Source organism: Notothenia rossii, assembly GCF_949606895.1.
Source record: "Notothenia rossii genome assembly, chromosome: 3".
NCBI lineage: Eukaryota > Metazoa > Chordata > Actinopteri > Perciformes > Nototheniidae > Notothenia > Notothenia rossii.
The window spans coordinates 78,593,535-78,613,013 of NC_136901.1; the positions used below are offsets into that span (position 1 = coordinate 78,593,535).

The 19,479-nt window shown below is 38.8% G+C and overlaps 1 protein-coding gene across 3 annotated transcripts in view; it reads right to left on the reverse strand.

Moving 5' to 3' along the window:
• Positions 1-19,479, reverse strand: part of macrod1 (mono-ADP ribosylhydrolase 1) — a 115,429-nt gene that overhangs the window by 9,541 nt on the left and 86,409 nt on the right. For all 3 annotated transcript variants that reach the window (XM_079671513.1, XM_079671512.1, XM_079671511.1), the window contains 2 exons: positions 5,686-5,807; positions 2,959-2,989 (listed from right to left, as the gene is read on the reverse strand). In XM_079671513.1, coding sequence (XP_079527639.1) covers positions 2,959-2,989; positions 5,686-5,807 — 153 coding nt within the window. The remainder of the gene's footprint in view (positions 1-2,958; positions 2,990-5,685; positions 5,808-19,479) is intronic.

Here is a 19,479-nt window from a genome sequence, read left to right on the forward strand (position 1 = left end):
GTTCTATGCTTGGTATTTTCTCACTTGCCCTCATCCAAATTCCCCTATTCCTGCGATGTGGGATCATAACACACTTGTGGGTTAGGAGGAGACAGATGGAGAAAGACTACAGTGCTTCTTCAATATTCATTGAGCGACCGAGACCTTTCAGAGCTGGGAAGTGATCCCCACTGCTGGAAACACAACACAAAGGCACTAAAAAAAATCATCATCTGGCCAAACTGCTCAGCCAGAAACAAACACATACTGTGGGGTTATACAGTAATTATTCTATACATGAGGAGAGAGTGTTCAATATGTGAAGAGGGAAATACATGAGGGCGCACTGTAAAAAATAGCAAAGTTTGCCTTTTAAATTACAATATAGAACTGTGTGGGTGTGTGCATGCAGACTGTGACACCTGCCTCACATTCCTTATTAAAAATAATGACATTTATACTTTAGTTTCAAATCTCAAATGTGTTTGAGTACGACATACATGTAATGCCATCTAAATTCATTTTACTTGACATACTGAAAAATGTATGTTGCTAAAATGTTTACTACATTATAAACTCTTGGAAAATAATGAATACAATTATTCAAGTTTTTATGGTTATGTTTAGGCAACAAAAAGCTTTTTGCACGTGTCTCAGGATGCTAACCTGTACGTCTACCATTACACCTTTCTCCGGTGTAGCAGAAGAACATATCACTCACTGTACTTAAGAAAATTGTAAAAATGGTAATGTGTCATGAAATTCCAATCAAAGGTCTTCCCATATTTTCTGTAATGTGGTCAAATAGCGATGGAAAACGCACGTGTTACTGTCCTCAAGAGACAGTATTTTCTGGGGCTGACTACTGTATGTCTTGTGATTACATTGGTGACGTTATTCGAGAAGCCGTTAAATGGAGCTGGAACAATTGACAAAAATAATTTGCCTATTATTTTGATATAGTATTCATGCAATAAGCCTGTTTGATTTCTTATACCATAAAACATTTAAATATCCTTAGGGTTTGGACTGACAAAACAAGACATTCAAAGACATCTCCTTGGACTCTGAGAAACTGGGATGGATGTTTTCTCAATATTTGCTGATATCTAATGACAAAAAATAATTAATATTTAATTTAGAAAATAATCTGAAAATGAATAGATAATGAAAATATGCATCTCAAGTGTAGACAATTTTGTCTCACCTTCCTCTTAAAAGGTGAGCCCAGGTTAGAGACAACACTTAGAGAATACTCTTAGAAAGATGATGATCTGAACAGAGAGACTGTGAGAAACAGGCGCAACTCTGGCCTCTTCCTCTCTCCAGCAACATGGGAGGAGTGTCGACAAACAGCCCTCACACTCAGACCCTCCCCTGGGAGTGTTTAAGCACCGTCCCTATCTCTCTCTCCTGCCAGTGTGAAGGGGTATTACAGTCAATCTGACACAATCTCCGGCCTAATCCATTTTAATCTGCCGGTCTTAATCCAGGGCCTTAATCTGGGAACCACCTCTGGCCTGCAGGAGATAATGTGACAAGTGGCACTGGGTGGTTCAGCAAACTGGTTACAGAGAAGGTTTGATACTGGAAACAAGGATTTGATGGAAAGCAGAGCTGGTGTGCACAGCATACAAACACAGGATTAGATTTATTGTAAAATGAAAATTGATTTCTTTTTTTCTCTCAGACTCCAAGAGCGTAAATCCCTGAGCAACAAATAAACATTTGATGAGAAAATGTGAAAATGATGATATTACAAACACACAAGGGAAGAAAATGTCATGCATTTGTTCTGGTTAGATCCTGTGATAGTTAAGCATAACAATTGTGCATTTTGCTGTACTGTAAAAGCAACACATTGGCACAAATGTAGGTGTCTTTGCTAAAGAAAGGTATACATATTGGAGCGCTGGATATTTGGTCCCTGAGGGCAAACAGTCGCTTAATATGTCTGAATTAAAACTGATGTATGGATGATGGCCGAGGTGTCTTCAAGCTAATTTCTTTGTCTCTTTATTTCTTTATGGGTGCTTTCTAAAAAATTTTTACAAAAAATTATGAAAACTAAATAAAAAGATAATGTTCAGTTCATGGTCAAACTTCAACCCCATGCCTTCATCCCAGAAGAACACCCATAGAAGTAGAAAAGTTGAAGCGATACCTAACTTTGGAATGTATCGCTAATAAGCAATGATATATTCCAAACCAAAGAGAGAAATATGTTATCAATTGTGACCTCCTGACTTGCTTGGAAGATTTTTCTTCAGCCAAGTCAGAGTCTCCTGTGGCCATCAGAGAAGTTTTTTATAGAGCCGACTTCATCCAGATCACTGTTAGAGATGAACTTGTCCACATTCCACTCTTTATAACCTCCATCAGCCACTCAGTACTAGTAGAAATACTTTCCTAGGCCCGTTCAGTTCAGTAGCTGCCCTCTCAGTGTTTTGCCTTCCTATTCCTGCCTGTTGGCATCAGCTGATAGAGGTGTTATGGTTTTATCTTGTTATGCACAATGTTGATTATTCTCTCAGAACTAGCTAAATGCATGGGTCTGGGGTAGAGATCTTCAGAATTGGTTTGGCAACCGCTGTGTCAACTCGTGGCACAGCACATGTCTTGTGAATTCTCCGGCCGAATCTCCAAATAAACCATCAGTGTTTGGCATCAAAGTTCCTGCTCTCCTCTTGTCTCTTTGAATCCTGTCTCCATTGCTTCAGAAGTTTCCATCACAAGTACCTTACGGTTTTGTTCTGCCAGTGAATGAAGCTTATATTACCAGCATTTTGCTCGGGGCTGTTGCTGATTTCCAACCCTGATCCTTTTTTCAAAATGGCCACCAAACCTGCAGCATCCCAATATGTATACATATAAACCTACATGTGCCAAATGTCTTGCTTTTATTGCAACATGCACAACTGTTGCAAATATTCTGATTAACTATGAGGAGGAGACACAAATATCAACACAGACACTGACCGTAGACCCCTGTGGAGATGCAGGGGAACGCCTGCAGAGAGAAGAGGAGAAACAAAGTAGTTACAGTCTGTTGCTGATCACATAACAACCAGCTTTATTATCACTCTCTTTCTCACACACACACACACACACACACACACACACACACACACACACACACACACACACACACACACACACACACACACACACACACACACACACACACACACACACACACACACACACACACACACACACACACACACACACACACACACACATCATCCTTTTGTTAAGGAGGCCTGATGTTAAAGGACTTTCTTCACCAGCAATCAACCAGGCATTATTATATTACTAGAGTAATTATCTTATAACAGTTCAGTACAGGCTGATTTGGATCACCATTGGTGTCTTTTAGTGACCGAATGTGCGGTTTAGCAGTGCAGGCCACAGAGTTACATTCAAAATGACACATTTAAAGAGCTGGACATAATAACTGTGTCACATAAAGACAGTAAATAATTGGACTTTTTTCTCACCTTCTGAGCAACATTTATCAAACCATACAGCAGGACAGTCTAAAGGTGTTTATTTGATGTGATGTTGCATCTGACTGACAATGTGTTAGAGAGGTGCTGGTTCCTAAAAATGCCGGTAAGAGTCTCTCACCTGCAGCTCTTCAACAAACAACTTAATGACTATTCCACTATAAAAGCTACTTGTGTTTCAGCGGTTGCTGTGCTTTTAAAGCTTTTTGTCCTCTCAAGTACATTAACACTCCAACCTTGAACCACAAAGAAGAATCTTTTCTTTTTGTTGATGTTGTTTATTCTGTTGCATCTCTCTCTGCCTCTTTTATCTCGCTGTAAAATAAAGGCATATCTTATCTTGTGCCCAAAATTACAATGTTGAAAATAATCCTCCAATGTCAATAAGTGTTTTGAAAGCACTGTTGCTCACGCTAATTGCCATTTCTGGCAATAATACAAATATTCTTACAGCTATTTCAAACCCCTAAGGTGCAGTTTAGTCTTCTTTTATTTTTTTACTAACCATCAAACACATCTCAGCAAGAAAACATAGTTAATATACCTACAACAAGCTTATTTGGTACTGAAAGACTATACATTACAACTTACTTCAATAAGATGTGTTTTAATTCATGAAATCTTATATTAGATTCAGCCAAACCATCTTATAAAGCCTCACCAGGAAGGGGGGACGTGCAACTTGACACAATAAATACATTATTATGTGGCCAGTTTTTAATAGGCTAACATGTAACTACAATCACAGGACTCTGTTTACTTATTGCCTGACCGTACCATCTGTCTGCACATTTTTTTACTGACTCATAGTTTGGCCACACCTCGCATAGACTACCAGCTTACACAAAACGGACTGTGGATTTTTTCCCCCATCACTTATATTGAATTGATTTATTATAAAAGCTGAGGCACTAAAAGTTGTATTTACATTGGCAGTGATTTAACTCAGACAGGCAGCAGAAGGGCAAACGGTAAATGAGGAGCCTTCTATCCATTAGATAAAATTACAAACCGTAACATTTAAGTACATGCATCCTTCCCTCTGAAAATCCCTCGTGAGTCAGTGGGCCGTTTAAAACCTGCTCAGGAAAGGAGAACTACGCTAATAACAATGAAAAGCGCTGTAACGAGATAATTACTGGATGTAAATACATTGAATCCCTATTGATGAAAAATGTCAAGTTTCAAGGACTTTTTATATAAAAATCTTTGACATTGTAACTTTCGGCCATTGTCAGGCAGGTTCATGGCATCAGAGTCTCTGAGCTGAGGAAAGCAGCCAGTAAACTTCAAAGTAAATGAAATCTGGCAGATTCTCAACCTGCTGTCAAATGCGGCGCTACGAGCAGATGCTTGGAAGCTCTCTGTGTCTCCAGATCTCTTCATTGACCAGATTGTGGAGTTGGCAACTCGGGGAGAGAGCAGACACGACACACAGGGTCCTCGAGGCGAGAGGTACAAATAAAAGTCAATGGAAGTGAATTTATAAGAAAAGCTTTAGGGGTTTCATGTAAAAAAACACAAAAGTCGAAGAAAGGTTGTACTCAAGAGGAAGGGGAGATTTAATCAGCGTCAATAAAAACCTGTGTGGCAAACTTGTGATCTTTGGCTTCACCAACATTTTGTTTACCGTACTTTATATAATCTTTTTCCAGATCAAAACATTATGATAGCCCCTCTACATAAACACAGTAATATAAATGAACATTTAGGACAGGTATTTGATCTAATACCAAACAATAAATACAAAAAATTGTACTTGCTTACGAAAATGACTGACTTTATGTTTGTGTTGCTTTAGTGTTTTTCTTTGACTTTAACACCTTGCTCTGTAGTGAAAATCTCCCGCCTGGAGTCTTTCATAAAATCTTCTTTCAACTCAACTACCTACCTGCAGCTCCTGTTTCCCTCTCAGCTTGGAATGTAGTTTCCTTTCAAAACATCTCTTAATGTGTTACTTCTTGTTATGTTTTCAGCTAAGGTAAAATATTTTATAAACAGTCATGACTGAGTCCTTTCTTTTTATCCTTCATACATTTTTTTGGTTCCAATACTAAGTGCTTTTCTCCCTTTAACATCTTTGTTTAAATCTGGTTTCCTCACACCTTTTTCTCAACAAACAATTCTGAATCTCTGTATTTTTCCTCTCATACTTCCTGTTTCTTCCTAGCAAACATCCCCCCCCTCCCGTCCTCACCACAGAGCGTGCGTTGTTTTTGGCGGCTGCGTTCAGGCTGTTCTTGTAGCACGACCTCAACGCTTTCTTCTCCTCGTCTCCCACTCCTCCCTGAGCGACCGGCCCCACTGTGTGGATCACATCTGCAGAGACAGCGAGAGATGAGATGATGAAACACTTTTCACCACAGTGTGCGACAGATATGATGATAAAAATAAATACATCCTGAGTTCATCTCCCCAGTAGGCAGGGGATGATATTAACATTGAATGTTTGGTTATCCTGGGAAAATAATTTCTATTGACAATATTATTTTGATTAAAAAGGCACTCAAACAAACTGGATCTACTTCACCTCACACTGAGTCAAGAAACAAAGTGTTTTTAATGACATATAGAAAGGCATATTTTGTATCTGAACATTTGTCTAGTCAAGAAATCTTAATAATAATTAGGTAATAAGGTAATCATAAATCAGAAGCCCATCTTGTATGAATGAATGATGGATAAATAAATATATTAAATAAACTGGCAGCTATTGTGTGAGTTTATTCTTTCTTACATGATAATTATTGTTTGTTCAAATGAGTCTCTATGTTTCATTGCTCCGTTATAGCACGCTAGACACATTTCTTAATAGTCACTGATGAGGATATTCCAATTTTTTCTGATTATAGAAACCAACTCAATCGACTTATTGCTTTTGTTTTGTGTTTTTATTGCCATCTGTGATTAAATACTTGAGGTCCCATCCCTACTCCCCAGTCATATTTCCCATTTGTCAAGTTTTTATTGTGGCAGCCATGTTTAATATACAGTAGTTCCAATTTAACAGAATTAATAAAACATAAAATCTGATAAATACAGTCTTACTGCTAATATGAAAAACATACCTAAAACTATTTTCCAAAGTGTCTCAATAAAACTAAAATGTTTCACTTCATTTTGGTTGGTGGTGGTAGCAGGAATAGATGACCTTTGCTTTGGTAGATTAATGTCAGAGTTATCATCCTTTGGAGTTTACTACGTTTAAATAAATAGTGTACATGTTAATGTCAATGCTGTAATTATGAATGGTCGTAAAAATCAAACAAAAACATCATCCAAAGAGCAACACTTATTATAGTTAAGATATTAAGAGGATATGGTGTTGTATTTCCAATGCACACTATTACTACTTGTCATATCAGTAATTATAATAATAATCCTACGTCTTCCTGTTTTGTATGTCTAGTGTTGTTCTACAGTATTTGACCTCTGTTGAGGCCTGTGGCACAGTCAGTCTAAGTGATGTAACCTTATTTATATTTGTGTTAAATATCAGGGGATCTCCCAGGTCCGGGAAAACAAAAAAAGCAGACATCAAATTTAACAGGAACTATTTCTAACCTCCTGTTTTAGCTTGCAGTTATGCTTTAATTTTCTATTCTCTTGGCACTGACTGTTTTTATTTGTATTCAAATGTCCTTAAGTGGTGCGTTTCGTTTGCACTTGTCTTGCACTTGTCTCGATGCTTTTGATGTTTTATGCAAAGCACTTTAAATTGCCTTGTTGCTGAAATGTGCTTTATAAATAATCTCGCCGTGCCTCACATCAAAACTACAGGCCAGGTTGTTATGGTGAGCATGTAAGCTGAAAGGTACTGTAGGGCCTTAGTTTTTACATTTTGCTCAGGAATGTTTCCCCACGAACAGACTGAATTCATATGTAGTTTGAACCTATTTACAGTAGGTCTGTAACTAGATTGTGAATGTCTCTCAGCTTTCAGAAAACTGCAACATGACTTATCTCATATACTTACAGCAAAATATAGTTAAAGCAACTCATGTTTGTTAATATTTATTTATTAACAGACCTGGCTTTTAGTGATTGAGTCATTTTTAAACAAACACCTTGCAGAAAACCCTGAGACACATGTTATATCATGAGGTGGGTGTTTGTTATTGTTTCTAAATAAAAAGGATATCATAATAATTCCCAGACATGGTGTAAATTATTTGTCAAGTTAATTCATGTTTTTTTATTCAAACTAGGTTTATATAAAAAACAAAAATATAAATCATTAATTTAACCTTAAAATATTTTCGAGAGATCATTGAGGGGGGACCCTCATTTCCATAGAGTCAAAAAAACACAATACCAAAATGAAAATAGTAAGACAAAAAAAAAATCTTTGGATTATAAAATACAATTGGATAGTTGCATTTGGAAATACAAATATAAATAATAAGAAAATAAAGTAGGATTCTTTCATTATATAAATGGTTCCCTTTTTTCCCCCTTAACTAATCACTCTTGAAACTTCAGTTTTACACAGTCTCACATTTGATCCAATAATATTTGGCATTATGGAACAAGTCCATATAGAAAGATGTATTGTTCAAATAATGCTTCAGGGCTGTTAAAAGCAAGTAAGCCATTGTTTTGTTAGCCTATACTTGTTGCCAATGGCTGTAATTAAAAGTATTCTGAATATGTTTACAGCTCTTCCTGTTTGCAGTGTACTGATGGATAACACTGGATTACCTTCATACAAAAGAAAACGATATGTGATAAGATAAGTTCTGGAGTTACAGTATATTTTCCTATGATTCCTATCTGGAATTATGGATGATTATTTTACGATTTTGAAATTAAATCACAATTAATCTAAAGAGATTAGTATCTTTTCTGTCTGTTCAGAATTGACTGTGGAAATGACCTTAGGAGGAAATGCAGCAGTCGGTTATGTCATTGCCTCTAAACAAAAATAACTAGCTATCCCTTGTTTTTAGATGCTGCCATGAACCTCAAACAATATTGTTGCCTCAGACACACACACACACACACACACACACACACACACACACACACACACACACACACACACACACACACACACACACACACACACACACACACACACACACACACACACACACACACACACACACACACACACACACACACACACACACACACACACACACACACACACACACACACACACACACACACACACACACACACACACACACCAGACCCAGGAGAAGCTCTTTAATCCAGCTCTCCGAGGATTGGAGGCCATTAGGCAGAAATATTTAACAGTGTTTGGGACTTTTTGAAATCTGATCTGACGATATTATTTCAAAACCAGAAATTCACACCAGAAGCATCAAATGTGTTCCTGTGTCCACTTCCCCCGCTCACTTTACAGGCTCGTTAGTTGTTAGGATTTGTTGAAGTTGCATCCATTGACAAGCAAATTCAGCCGCCTAACCACAATCAATGGAGGATATTTGGTTAGCGATGCAGGATCAGCTCATTACATCCAGACAGTGGAACAGAGCTCTGGCTGCCAAAGAAATCTATTTTTTTTTTTTTTCACTTGATAAAAAAGCATTTGAGACACGAAGCTGAAAGAGACGAAACTCTTGGGAAAGAGGAAAAGTAGTTTAGGCTTCAATCTAAAGTCTGTTTTTGTTTCATCTTCTTTAAGATCAGCAAGGTAGCATACATATTGACAACATGTTACACAGGTTTTACACATTTATCTTTAGATACATGACATTTGAATAAAACCGGGTTATTATAATAGATTATTGTAATATTCTAAATACAATAACAAAATGGTACAAATTAACTTAACAGTTAACAACTTGAGGTACGTCTATAAGATATCTGATTTGTTGATGCTGTTTAAATGATGCTTGAAATTGAAAATCGATTTTCATGCATTTACAAATATTTAAGCTCGACTGTTCGGATAGGCTTGAAGGTATAGTCTCCGATACTGTAACAGTACCCATTTGTTTTATGTTTCGAGAGAGGACACTTCATTTTATGAATCCCAAAGGGGAATAGCACACACTCTCTATTAGCATGTCAACTCATAGACACAATCAACAATATACTGTAAGAAGTTAAAAGTTATAAAAATGCAGCATGCAGAGGGTTAAAAAACCAACAACGTTACTTTAAAGCACAAAAATATGACTGAACGAATAAATGAATAAATAAATATATAAATAATAAATCATGAAAAATACCTTAAATGTCTTTCAACAACTAGTATTATTAATTTAGACACTGTCAAATGTTAATTATTCTATCTGGTCGTACAAAGAGAGAGAATATTCATTTTATTTTTATGTTTTGTAAAAGAGGTTATGAGACTTATGTAAATGCAGTTTTGTTGTCCTCTAGTGTGGAATTACACCACAGAGTACTTATTTTGTCTTCAGGAAAAATGCTCAAAAATGTGCCCCAAGTAGTTCACTTTATTACCCGCATAAACATTAAATTGAACATTAAGCATATTAATTATGAAAGTTGCATTAATTGACTTGTTTTGTCCATTTGTGGGGACAAGCTATTAACACAACATTGACATAGTATCCTCTTATATCAACAAGCATATTAGAAAACACTACTACAGAGACACTAGCATTGAGATTCTGTCCACCTGATGCATGTACTGTAGGTCTTTTAGTTTAACTTTTGATCAACTCCAGGGGAAAACATCTGGACCTTTAGCTGCTGTTTTTAGAGCTTTTTTCTGCAACAAGCTGTGTTTAATAATCGTACTGAGCATTGAAAGTGAACCGCATCAGTAAACGCAATATAACAAGCTGAAAAGCTCAAGGTGGGACAGTTGCAATGTTATTCCATCGTGCCGTTCTGTATAAAAGAGACGGGAGAGGGAACATCACAGAGCTGAATCTACATCTGTGCAAAAGCTGCTAGCAATAGCTTTGCATAGAGCTGAAGGGAACTGTGGAGCTACTGATAATTCTCTGGGGGTTCGTCACATAACATTTGCATTTCTCTTGCTCTTCTGAATAAAGCAGCCGTTTCAGCAGAAAATTCTCCTCCTGCAGTCATTAAACAGGAGACGAGGAGCTTAACACCAATGGCAACCTATCAAAAACGATATGCTGTGATGCCTCAGTGAGACCAGAAGTGTGTGGATGAAAGCGTGCACTGCAGACTGGAGCTGCCTACACTGTTGACTCAACAGATGTGGGTAGAAAGAAACCTGCCTCTGTAACATGACAGTTCTTCATCAAACAGCTCACTGATGAAAAAGAGTGCGGTCTCTGAGAAATCACTTAGTCTGAGTGCACGGACTCACACAGAAAGAATAATAAGTGATGCAATCAAAGCCTTATTAATACATCGACATGGCTATTAGACATGATATTCTTCTATAGCATAGATTATCTAAGATGTATGCAATACCACTTCCTCACATTGCATGAAAGTGGAGCTGGATGTCTATGATACAATTATTTATCTAGATTTGCTCATGAAATGTCCATATGTTCTCAACTTTTTTTTTCTTTTTTCCCGCAGAATATGTAAGTGACAAATCATGATCGCAGCTTCTCAGTGGTAATGATCCTCCTGTAGGTGTCAGAGGAATGATTCAGACAAACATTTGTAATCTATAATGGGAGGATCTCACTCGATAGCCCTAATGACTGCGTCCCTCCCGCCCGACTCTCCTCCACTCCTGTTCCCAATCTGAGCTCAGTGTCATGCCTCCAGCTCTGTTAATCCTCCACCAGACCCTGCAGGCTTCTCAATAAGCTGCAGGCCTTTTAGATGTCAAGAGACACGACATCAGCCAGCTACAGATGTATTTACCCCGTATGCTGAAAGGATGCTAGCTGGCTGAACAAGCCTGCAAAGAAGGCTAGCATTGTAGTCTGTTTTGAGCTGGACAATGTGGAGGTGGTGGCGCACACGAGGAGGAAGCTGGACTGTATCCTGTAGAACCCAACGCACCCCCTCCCCCCAAATACAGTATATATTTGTAAATACTGTATGCAAACATTGAAATTGAATTTGATGTCTATATTGTGGGGGAAACTTCTGTGTAGCAATGCAGTGGGAGTCACCGACTCATGAAGGAGACACGGGAAGAGCAGGAGCTTTGATGTCAAACACTGATGGTTTATTTAGGAGCTTCGGCTGGAGGATTCACATCACAAGTCACGGTGTGACTGCACGGGAGACCCCAAAGTATTATTTTATATGATAATGCAAAAACAGCATATGTTCACATTTGAGAGGCTGGGAGTTTTAAAGAGCAAGCTGTAGATCGACAAGTGCGTAGGAGAAGACTCTGGATCAACATGCAGAATAAAAGCACACTGTCCTCTGCAAGGTCTGATGAAGGGCTGTTTACAGAAATACTTGATAAAGGTCTCAAACAGCAGGTGGAGAGACAGTGAGCGACAATTAGCTCAGCACTTAGACTGTTGAATCTTTATATTTTGTTTGAGTTGCACAATTAATCGATTATCAAAAATGTTACTCATTCATTTTCTGAATGCAGAATAATTGATTTAGCTCGAGAAGACCTTTTGTTACGTTTTGAATCACTGAGAGCTCACAAGTATTATTAACAAAGGTAATTTGTAAATTATATCATCACAGAATAATTGTGCTGACTTTTGACGGAGGATAATCCTGAATCATTCGGCCCAACTTGATTTTCATCAGATTGATATAGGAACTCTCTTTTGTGAAATAATCTGGTGACATTTGTCTGAACAATCAACCTCCCATGAGGGCGGCCACATGCCTTAAAACACGACTCAACGTTGTATTTGGTACAATACTGAATCTGAGAAAAGAACATTAGATAACCTTTCATTATCAAATCACAGCATGAAAAAAACCCACTGGAGTTAAACTGCACTTTTAAGAGCTGGCTATATGAATCACCATTGTGATTCACCACTTGGTTAGAAGCAACTATTATATTTTTAGTATAAGATTTTTTTTAAAATATTTTTTATAATATTTTTAATAAGAAAAGCTGCAGTTTTTTCTTTATATAGAAGCATTCGAACATGTGAATGTGCAGATTAACCACCGCAGTCAAAAAAGGCAGTCACGCAAGAAAAAGGAACAGTAGAAACACAAAAGGCGTACTGTGTAATCGTAATTTGTCACGTGTGTGTGTGTGTGTGTGTGTGTGTGTGTGTGTGTGTGTGTGTGTGTGTGTGTGTGTGTGTGTGGTGAGCTGGTGCGGTTCAACAGTGGGTCACTTGGTGGTCATTCATCTGTATTTCATCAGTTAAATGTCACTGCTACACTGTTTTGAAAATACACACACACACACACACACACACACACACACACACACACACACACACACACACACACACACACACACACACACACACACACACACACACACACACACACACACACACACACACACACACACACACACACACACACACACACACACACACACACACACACACACACACACACACACACACGAAAACGTAATTGTAATCTATGATTGGTAATTGCTCCTCATTGCTAACCGAATTATCTGTTTTTTCTGTCCTCTTTTTTGTTAACCAGTGCAGTTTCCTCCCACTTCATCATCTTTTCTTCCCCTCCGTCTCTTCACCTCTTTTCTCCTTCATCCATCCTTTTCTCACTCAATCTTTCTGTTTCACTCTCTACGTCCTTTGTCGTCACTCTTCTCCCAGCCTCCCCCCTCCAGCATTACCTCATACAGTCATCCCCACATCGCCTCTCGCCTCATTACCCTCTCCTCCATCCTTCTGTCACCCATCCTTCCTCTCTTTTATACCATTTCATCCATCCCTCATCCATCCGTCTCCTGCCTCTTTTTCAAACACCATTTGTCCCCTCCTCTCCTACCTTGTCTCTCTCATCCCTCCATTATCTCCTGCATTCTTGTCTCTCCCTTCCCTCCACTATTCGATATTCATCTCACCCCCTCTTCATCTCTTTCTCTCCCTCTCTCTCTCCGTCACCTGGGGTAGACAGTTCTGTCAGGAGTCAGCCTTATTTACCGCCTCTCCTTGCTCCTGTTTACATTATCGATCGGCAGTGTTGCTTTAGTTCCACCATACATCAACACCACCCCGGCCTCCCCCTCCTCCCCCCCAGCGGTGTTACGGCTGCTGGTTCACATTACCCTGAAACACAGAGAGGGAGAGAGTGGGAGAGAGGGGGGGAGCTCGATGGGGAGATGAGCATGTTAGGAGGTGTGGGGGATTTATGTGTGAAGGAGAGAGTGTGTTGGACAGTGTGTTATGGAGCGTGTGTGAGCAAGTGTGTGAAGAGCAGTGTGAAAGGGAGAAAGTTGGCGGGTGTCTTCAGAAACTGTGTGTGTGACTGACATGTAAGGGACTTGTATGTGTATTTAAAATGCTGAAAATGTACACAATCGCCCTGTGTGATTAGATGATGCTGCTATTTGGCTTCGTTAACAAAAAGGGATTATGAATCCCCTTTCAGTGAATTAAAAATGGAACCAATGTACACTCCAAGACAAAAGTACAGTATGTGAACACTTACAAATCATTTAATTGAATTGATGCTGCACTGGTGAGAGTGAATGCTGTGAAACCTCAAGTTTAGCGTGTTGGCTATCACCATCGTGGCTCTTGGAGCCAGCAGTGACATGAGAGGGTGGAGCAATGAGCATGACATTTTAAGCAAACCAAAATATTACAAAAGTAACCTTAATGAATTGAAAACATACCGGGGGATAAGGATCTAAGGGGTAAACACAGAGAAACACCCAACCATTGTGTGTGTTAATGACCTGTCAATAACAAGGCAGTCTAAAGCAAACCCTTATTTATTATCTATTTAACTCTAAATGGAGCAACAATTTAAACATCATGCTGTATTGAAGAAGACTTAAAACCAGTGATTTAGACCACAATCGCGTCAGGAGAATGTTCACTGAGGTGAGAAGCAGGTCAATTTTCTCAAAGACTTTTACACTTTTACTTTTGGATCCTGGAGCCACCACCTACTGGCTATTAAAGAAAAGGGAAGTTTAATGCACCTCTGTATTAGTTTCACTTTTCAGATCTGGAGGTTGCCGCTGGGTTAAAAGGAAACTCCAACAATTCAAAACATCAAAGTATGTTTACAGGTCTTGTGGAGTTCTACTGCATAGGTTAAAAAGCTGCAGGAAAAAAAAGATAAATAGCTGTAAGTCACCACAAAAGCTGCTCCTCATCCCCACCTTAGGCTGGTGGCTCGAGGCCACATTGGGCAATACCTCTATAACACAACCAAAAGATAGTAGTCGAGTTGTATTGTGGGTAATGTAGATGCAAGGTTTCTGACAAGGAAGATAGATGGGTTTAAGACAACATCTCAAAATGTTCAAAGAGGAAGTATGATGTTCGTTCCTTTCTGTTACATCAATTGCAGATGAATACAGACTTGATACTTTTTTATGATTAAATCACTTTTCTTAAAGGTGGGGTAGAGAAACCAGCTCGAGTGCGCTAGAATTTGAAAATACACAACCGGAAAAAATCTGCCACTTCCTTACAGAGCCCCTCCTCCAACACACACGAACGCGCACATGACCAATGAGGGCACGAGATAAGTTTGTGCACAGATGGAAGGCTGACAGGCAGGTAGGCCATCCAGTTATTTTAGCTGGGCCGGCTAAAATGATTGGTCGTGCTTTTTACAGTACTACGGCTTCCACAGATGATATTTTTTAATGTATTTAATGTCAAAGCATTTAATATGTTCATTGCTATCGGGATGTTAAGAGCATTCCATGGAATATAACAAAAAGTGTTTCTGAAATAAATTACATACCCACCTTTAAGCGCGTAGTTCTTTTTATGTTGAAGTGAATATTTGTATTTTCAGACTACAGTGAAAAAATATAAATGTCACTACTTTGTGAAAAGAGAATAACATAGGCTACATAACAATAATAAAACAAACTGTATCATGAAAAGGCAGAAAAATGGCATAACCAAGATGTATCCTCAGAAAAAAAAGGTCCTTGATATGTGGATATAATAAAATGTTTCTACAAGGCATTGTTAACAATGTTGACAATGTATGAAGGGTAAGTGCCAATATGAAGGTATATACTGTATTCATCTGAAAGAAGAACATAGTGTACCTTTCCTTAACATTACAGATGAGTTACTTACATGTTACAGCATAAAGACTTTCAATAGGTTTTTTTTGCAGATAATTACCATGTATGTGAGTTTGGTGGACATGGATGGACGAATCTATTAGCACCAACGCCATCACTAAGTACTGTGGCCCTTTTATCCCTTTATGTGGTGTTTCTGTCTCTATATGTTGATTGGCGAATGACAATGCTGATTTTGCACATTACATGCACAAGCTTTTATTCCAACGAGCAGTTTTATGTTGTCTACAGCAGCTATCATTGTGGTAGTTGCATAAAGTGCAAAGATATGCATGTGACGGCCACATTTTATCATCCTGCTAGAGATAAAATATTTCAAAATTGAAATACATGTGTGCACAGGTTGAGTGTGCAGCACGTTGGTTTATGATAAAGCAGAGATTTAAAACTGCCTATGGAAGAACATGAATGTGAAATATGAATGCAGAGGCCATGCACATCAGTGAAGTATTGTGCCGTTGTTTCTATGTGGTTGAAAAAGGTCGATTTTGCACACGGAGGTGGGAATCATGACCTTCTGTTAAATATATGTGAGGTCTTTTTGACTCTTACCCCGCAGACCGTGTTTCCATAGAGAAATGTCCTCCGATCAAACAAAGATATTCTGTGCTATGATTTAATTTGAGCCTTATTGTACTGACTCTAATTTAACTTTGCTGATTTCTCAATGGATGTTCGATTCTTTCTCCTGTTTCTCTTTTGATGCTTACAGAGAAGTTTAAGCAAAAACTAAATCTGCAACCAGCTTTGGATGTTATATAGATTTCTGGCTTTTCACTGACTGAAGGATTCCTTTTGTACAGCACAGCCTGTTAAACTACTAACATTGTGTAACCGATTACATGATTGTTTACCTGTATAATGCTCTTCCTGTTTCTTCCAGAAAAACGTCATAATAAAATCACCTTGCCTTCCCATATGTTCAAACTCAACCTCCATGCATATACATTTTTATGTTGTATAAAATCCCAAACTAATTATTTCCTTTCTCAAGTTTCATCATCAAAATGTATCTAAAGTATTACAAGTCTAAGAAGTCACCAATGGGGCAGATATTGGTTTTCTTTTTAGTTATCTAAGTATGTACATAAATAAAAAATGCACTGGATCCTATCGACTTCGCTCAGAGAACTTTTTCCTTTTAACTGTACCAAAGGTCCGTACTGAACTTGGGAAAAGGGCGTTCAGTTACACTGACCCTCAAGCTTGGAACCTGCTTCAAACTGAGCTGAAACTCAGAGAGCTGGTCTCATTAGAAACACTCAAAGCAACTTTAACTGACCTCGAAGCAGGCCGCTGTGTCTGTAAATGCTTTGGCTAAACTTGGTGTATGACTGTGTTGTGATTGTGTGTTTTTTTTAAATTGTTTGTAACTGTAAAACTGTCTGAAACTGTGCTGTTACCATTATTGGGCCAGGACTCTCTTGAAAAAGAGATTTTTAATCTCAATGAGACCTATCCTGGTTAAATAAAGGTTAAATAAATAAATAAAATAAATAAACAAGACATATCTTGACACTTTTAAAGCACACAACAAAAATGTCCCGTCAACAAAGGAGGGATAGAAAACATTTTTATTTGAATAAGCTACATCAATAACTGATAACACCTGAATACTTATTAACACTCCCAGGGGTTTTACTCTACCGTAGCCCTGATATCAGTGTTGCTCGTTGTCGGGGATCCTTACAGTTGTTTTTGTTGCTTTGCAGAGGCTAGCATTATCTTCTTGTTCATAAGAAAATCTACTTTCACAAAATAGTTTAACATCTCTACTGTGCAGATATTTGAAAAGAATGCAGGGTGTCCTGTGTTGTTGGTGGCTCTGAGTAAACATAAATAGATCCAGGGTGGAAAAAAGGTCAATACTTGAAATCTATACTGCTTTAAAGTAGCTATTAACAACAGCTGTTCAATACATGTAATGTTAAAAGAATCATTCATCTCTCTGGGGATGCTGAAGTAAATAACTACCAAAGGCTTGTATGTAAATGTGGATTCATAATGTTTCTAAAAATGGAGATGATTTTTGGTGCAATAAACTCGGTCCACATGGATGCACCTCTCTTATTTCCCTACAGCCAACCTGATTAAAATATTTGCATACAAATGTAATAAATGTATGTGTGAGAAATATAACTTAAAGTATGGCGGAGAGTGTGCAAAAGCTTCTTCCTTTTAGTTTTCTTTTCAGGCTGACACATTCCATCAGTCTCATTGAAAAGTCTTCCCACAGCCTTTTTCTTTTATGTCAGTGTCCTCTGTCAGAGAGCTCTTCTCCTCACAAAGTGCTAATGTCCTCTGTGGGTTTATCCTGTTTTCCAGTTGCGGAATATGTGGTTTCTCTCAGATCGATTAGAATAAGATAGTAAGACGCTTATTTCACTAATGAAAAACAAAGTCTGACCTAATTATAACACAAAAGCTTGTTTCTGACAGATGACATTAAGACACTTTTATACAACATACTGCTACACTTGTTTTATTAAGGTCCCATCACGCTGCACAATAAACACACAGGCTGAACAACACAATTAAAGGAAACAAAGTGATGGTAAAAATAACAGACAGGTAAGACAAGGAAGGGACACAAGAAGTAACACAGGGGGTGAGAAGCAAAGTCAATTTGTACTGGAGTGCAGCTCAAACTATATTCATCACCTGATTTGCTATGCACATTTACCCTGCAAAGAGGCAGTGAGAAAGGTGTGTGTGTGTGTGTGTGTGTGTGTGTGTGTGTGTGTGTGTGTGTGTGTGTGTGTGTGTGTGTGTGTGTGTGTGTGTGTGTGTGTGTGTGTGTGTGTGTGTGTGTGTGTGTGTGTGTGTGTGTGTGTGTGTGCTCTCTCTCATAAGTGGCCGTCACACTGGCTTGAGTCTTAACAGAACTTGACCGAGTGCCACCCGGTGACACCCGCCCCGGCTTTTCTCTTTTTGTGTGCCATTCCAGCTTTTTCCCTGCCAATTGTCATTACCCCTCGTTCTGGCTCCGTCCTCCCCTCCCTCTCCTCCCTCTCTTCCCTCCCCTCCCTTTCCTCCCCCTTTGGCCTCTCGGGATCTTTACCTGGGAGGCCACAAGTCGCTGCTCCTGCTTTTCATTCTTAACGGCCATCCTTCCATGCGTCCATCCTCTCCCCTCCCCTTTCTGTCTCTCTTTCTCTCTCCTCATACCTCCATCTGTTCCATGCCTTTCTTTATCTGCCTTTAAAGCAGAAGGCAGGAAAAAGACTAGCTGATCCTTTGTGCGGCCGGCCTCAGTTTGTGCTCATCCAAGCGGACACAGCTCTTAAATCCAGACCCGGGCCTTTGGCACAAAAGGAAGGCAGGTCTTGTAAAGGCCCCTACGGCTCTCCCTATCTCTTTCTACCTTTCTCTGAAAAAGACAGAGGGCCAGTTATTCTAACAGGAGGATAAGAGGGGACAAAATGGGGGGGAACAAGATGCCGATGCTAAAAGGAGCGAACATAATTCTCTTCATCAGAGAAGCAGCAGCAAAGACTTTCTTTACTCCCTCACTAAAACTCTCTTTCCCTAAGCATAACAACACTGGAGTTTTTTTTGTATCCCCATTTTCTCCTTCAAGGCGAATGAATTAACTGAATGAATTAACACCAGGGCTGCTGTGATCATCATCATCATCATCATCATCATCATCATCATCATCATCATCATCATCATCATCATCATCATCATCATCGCGCTTCTCCTCATCAGCAGCAGCAGCTTTGACGAAGCTTTTTAACACCTACAAGGATCACACTGCTGACGCCGAGGCAGGAAGAAGCAAAGATGTCGACAACCTTGTCACAAAAAAAAGAAAAAGGAGGAAGAAAAACTCTCAACTAGCAAGGT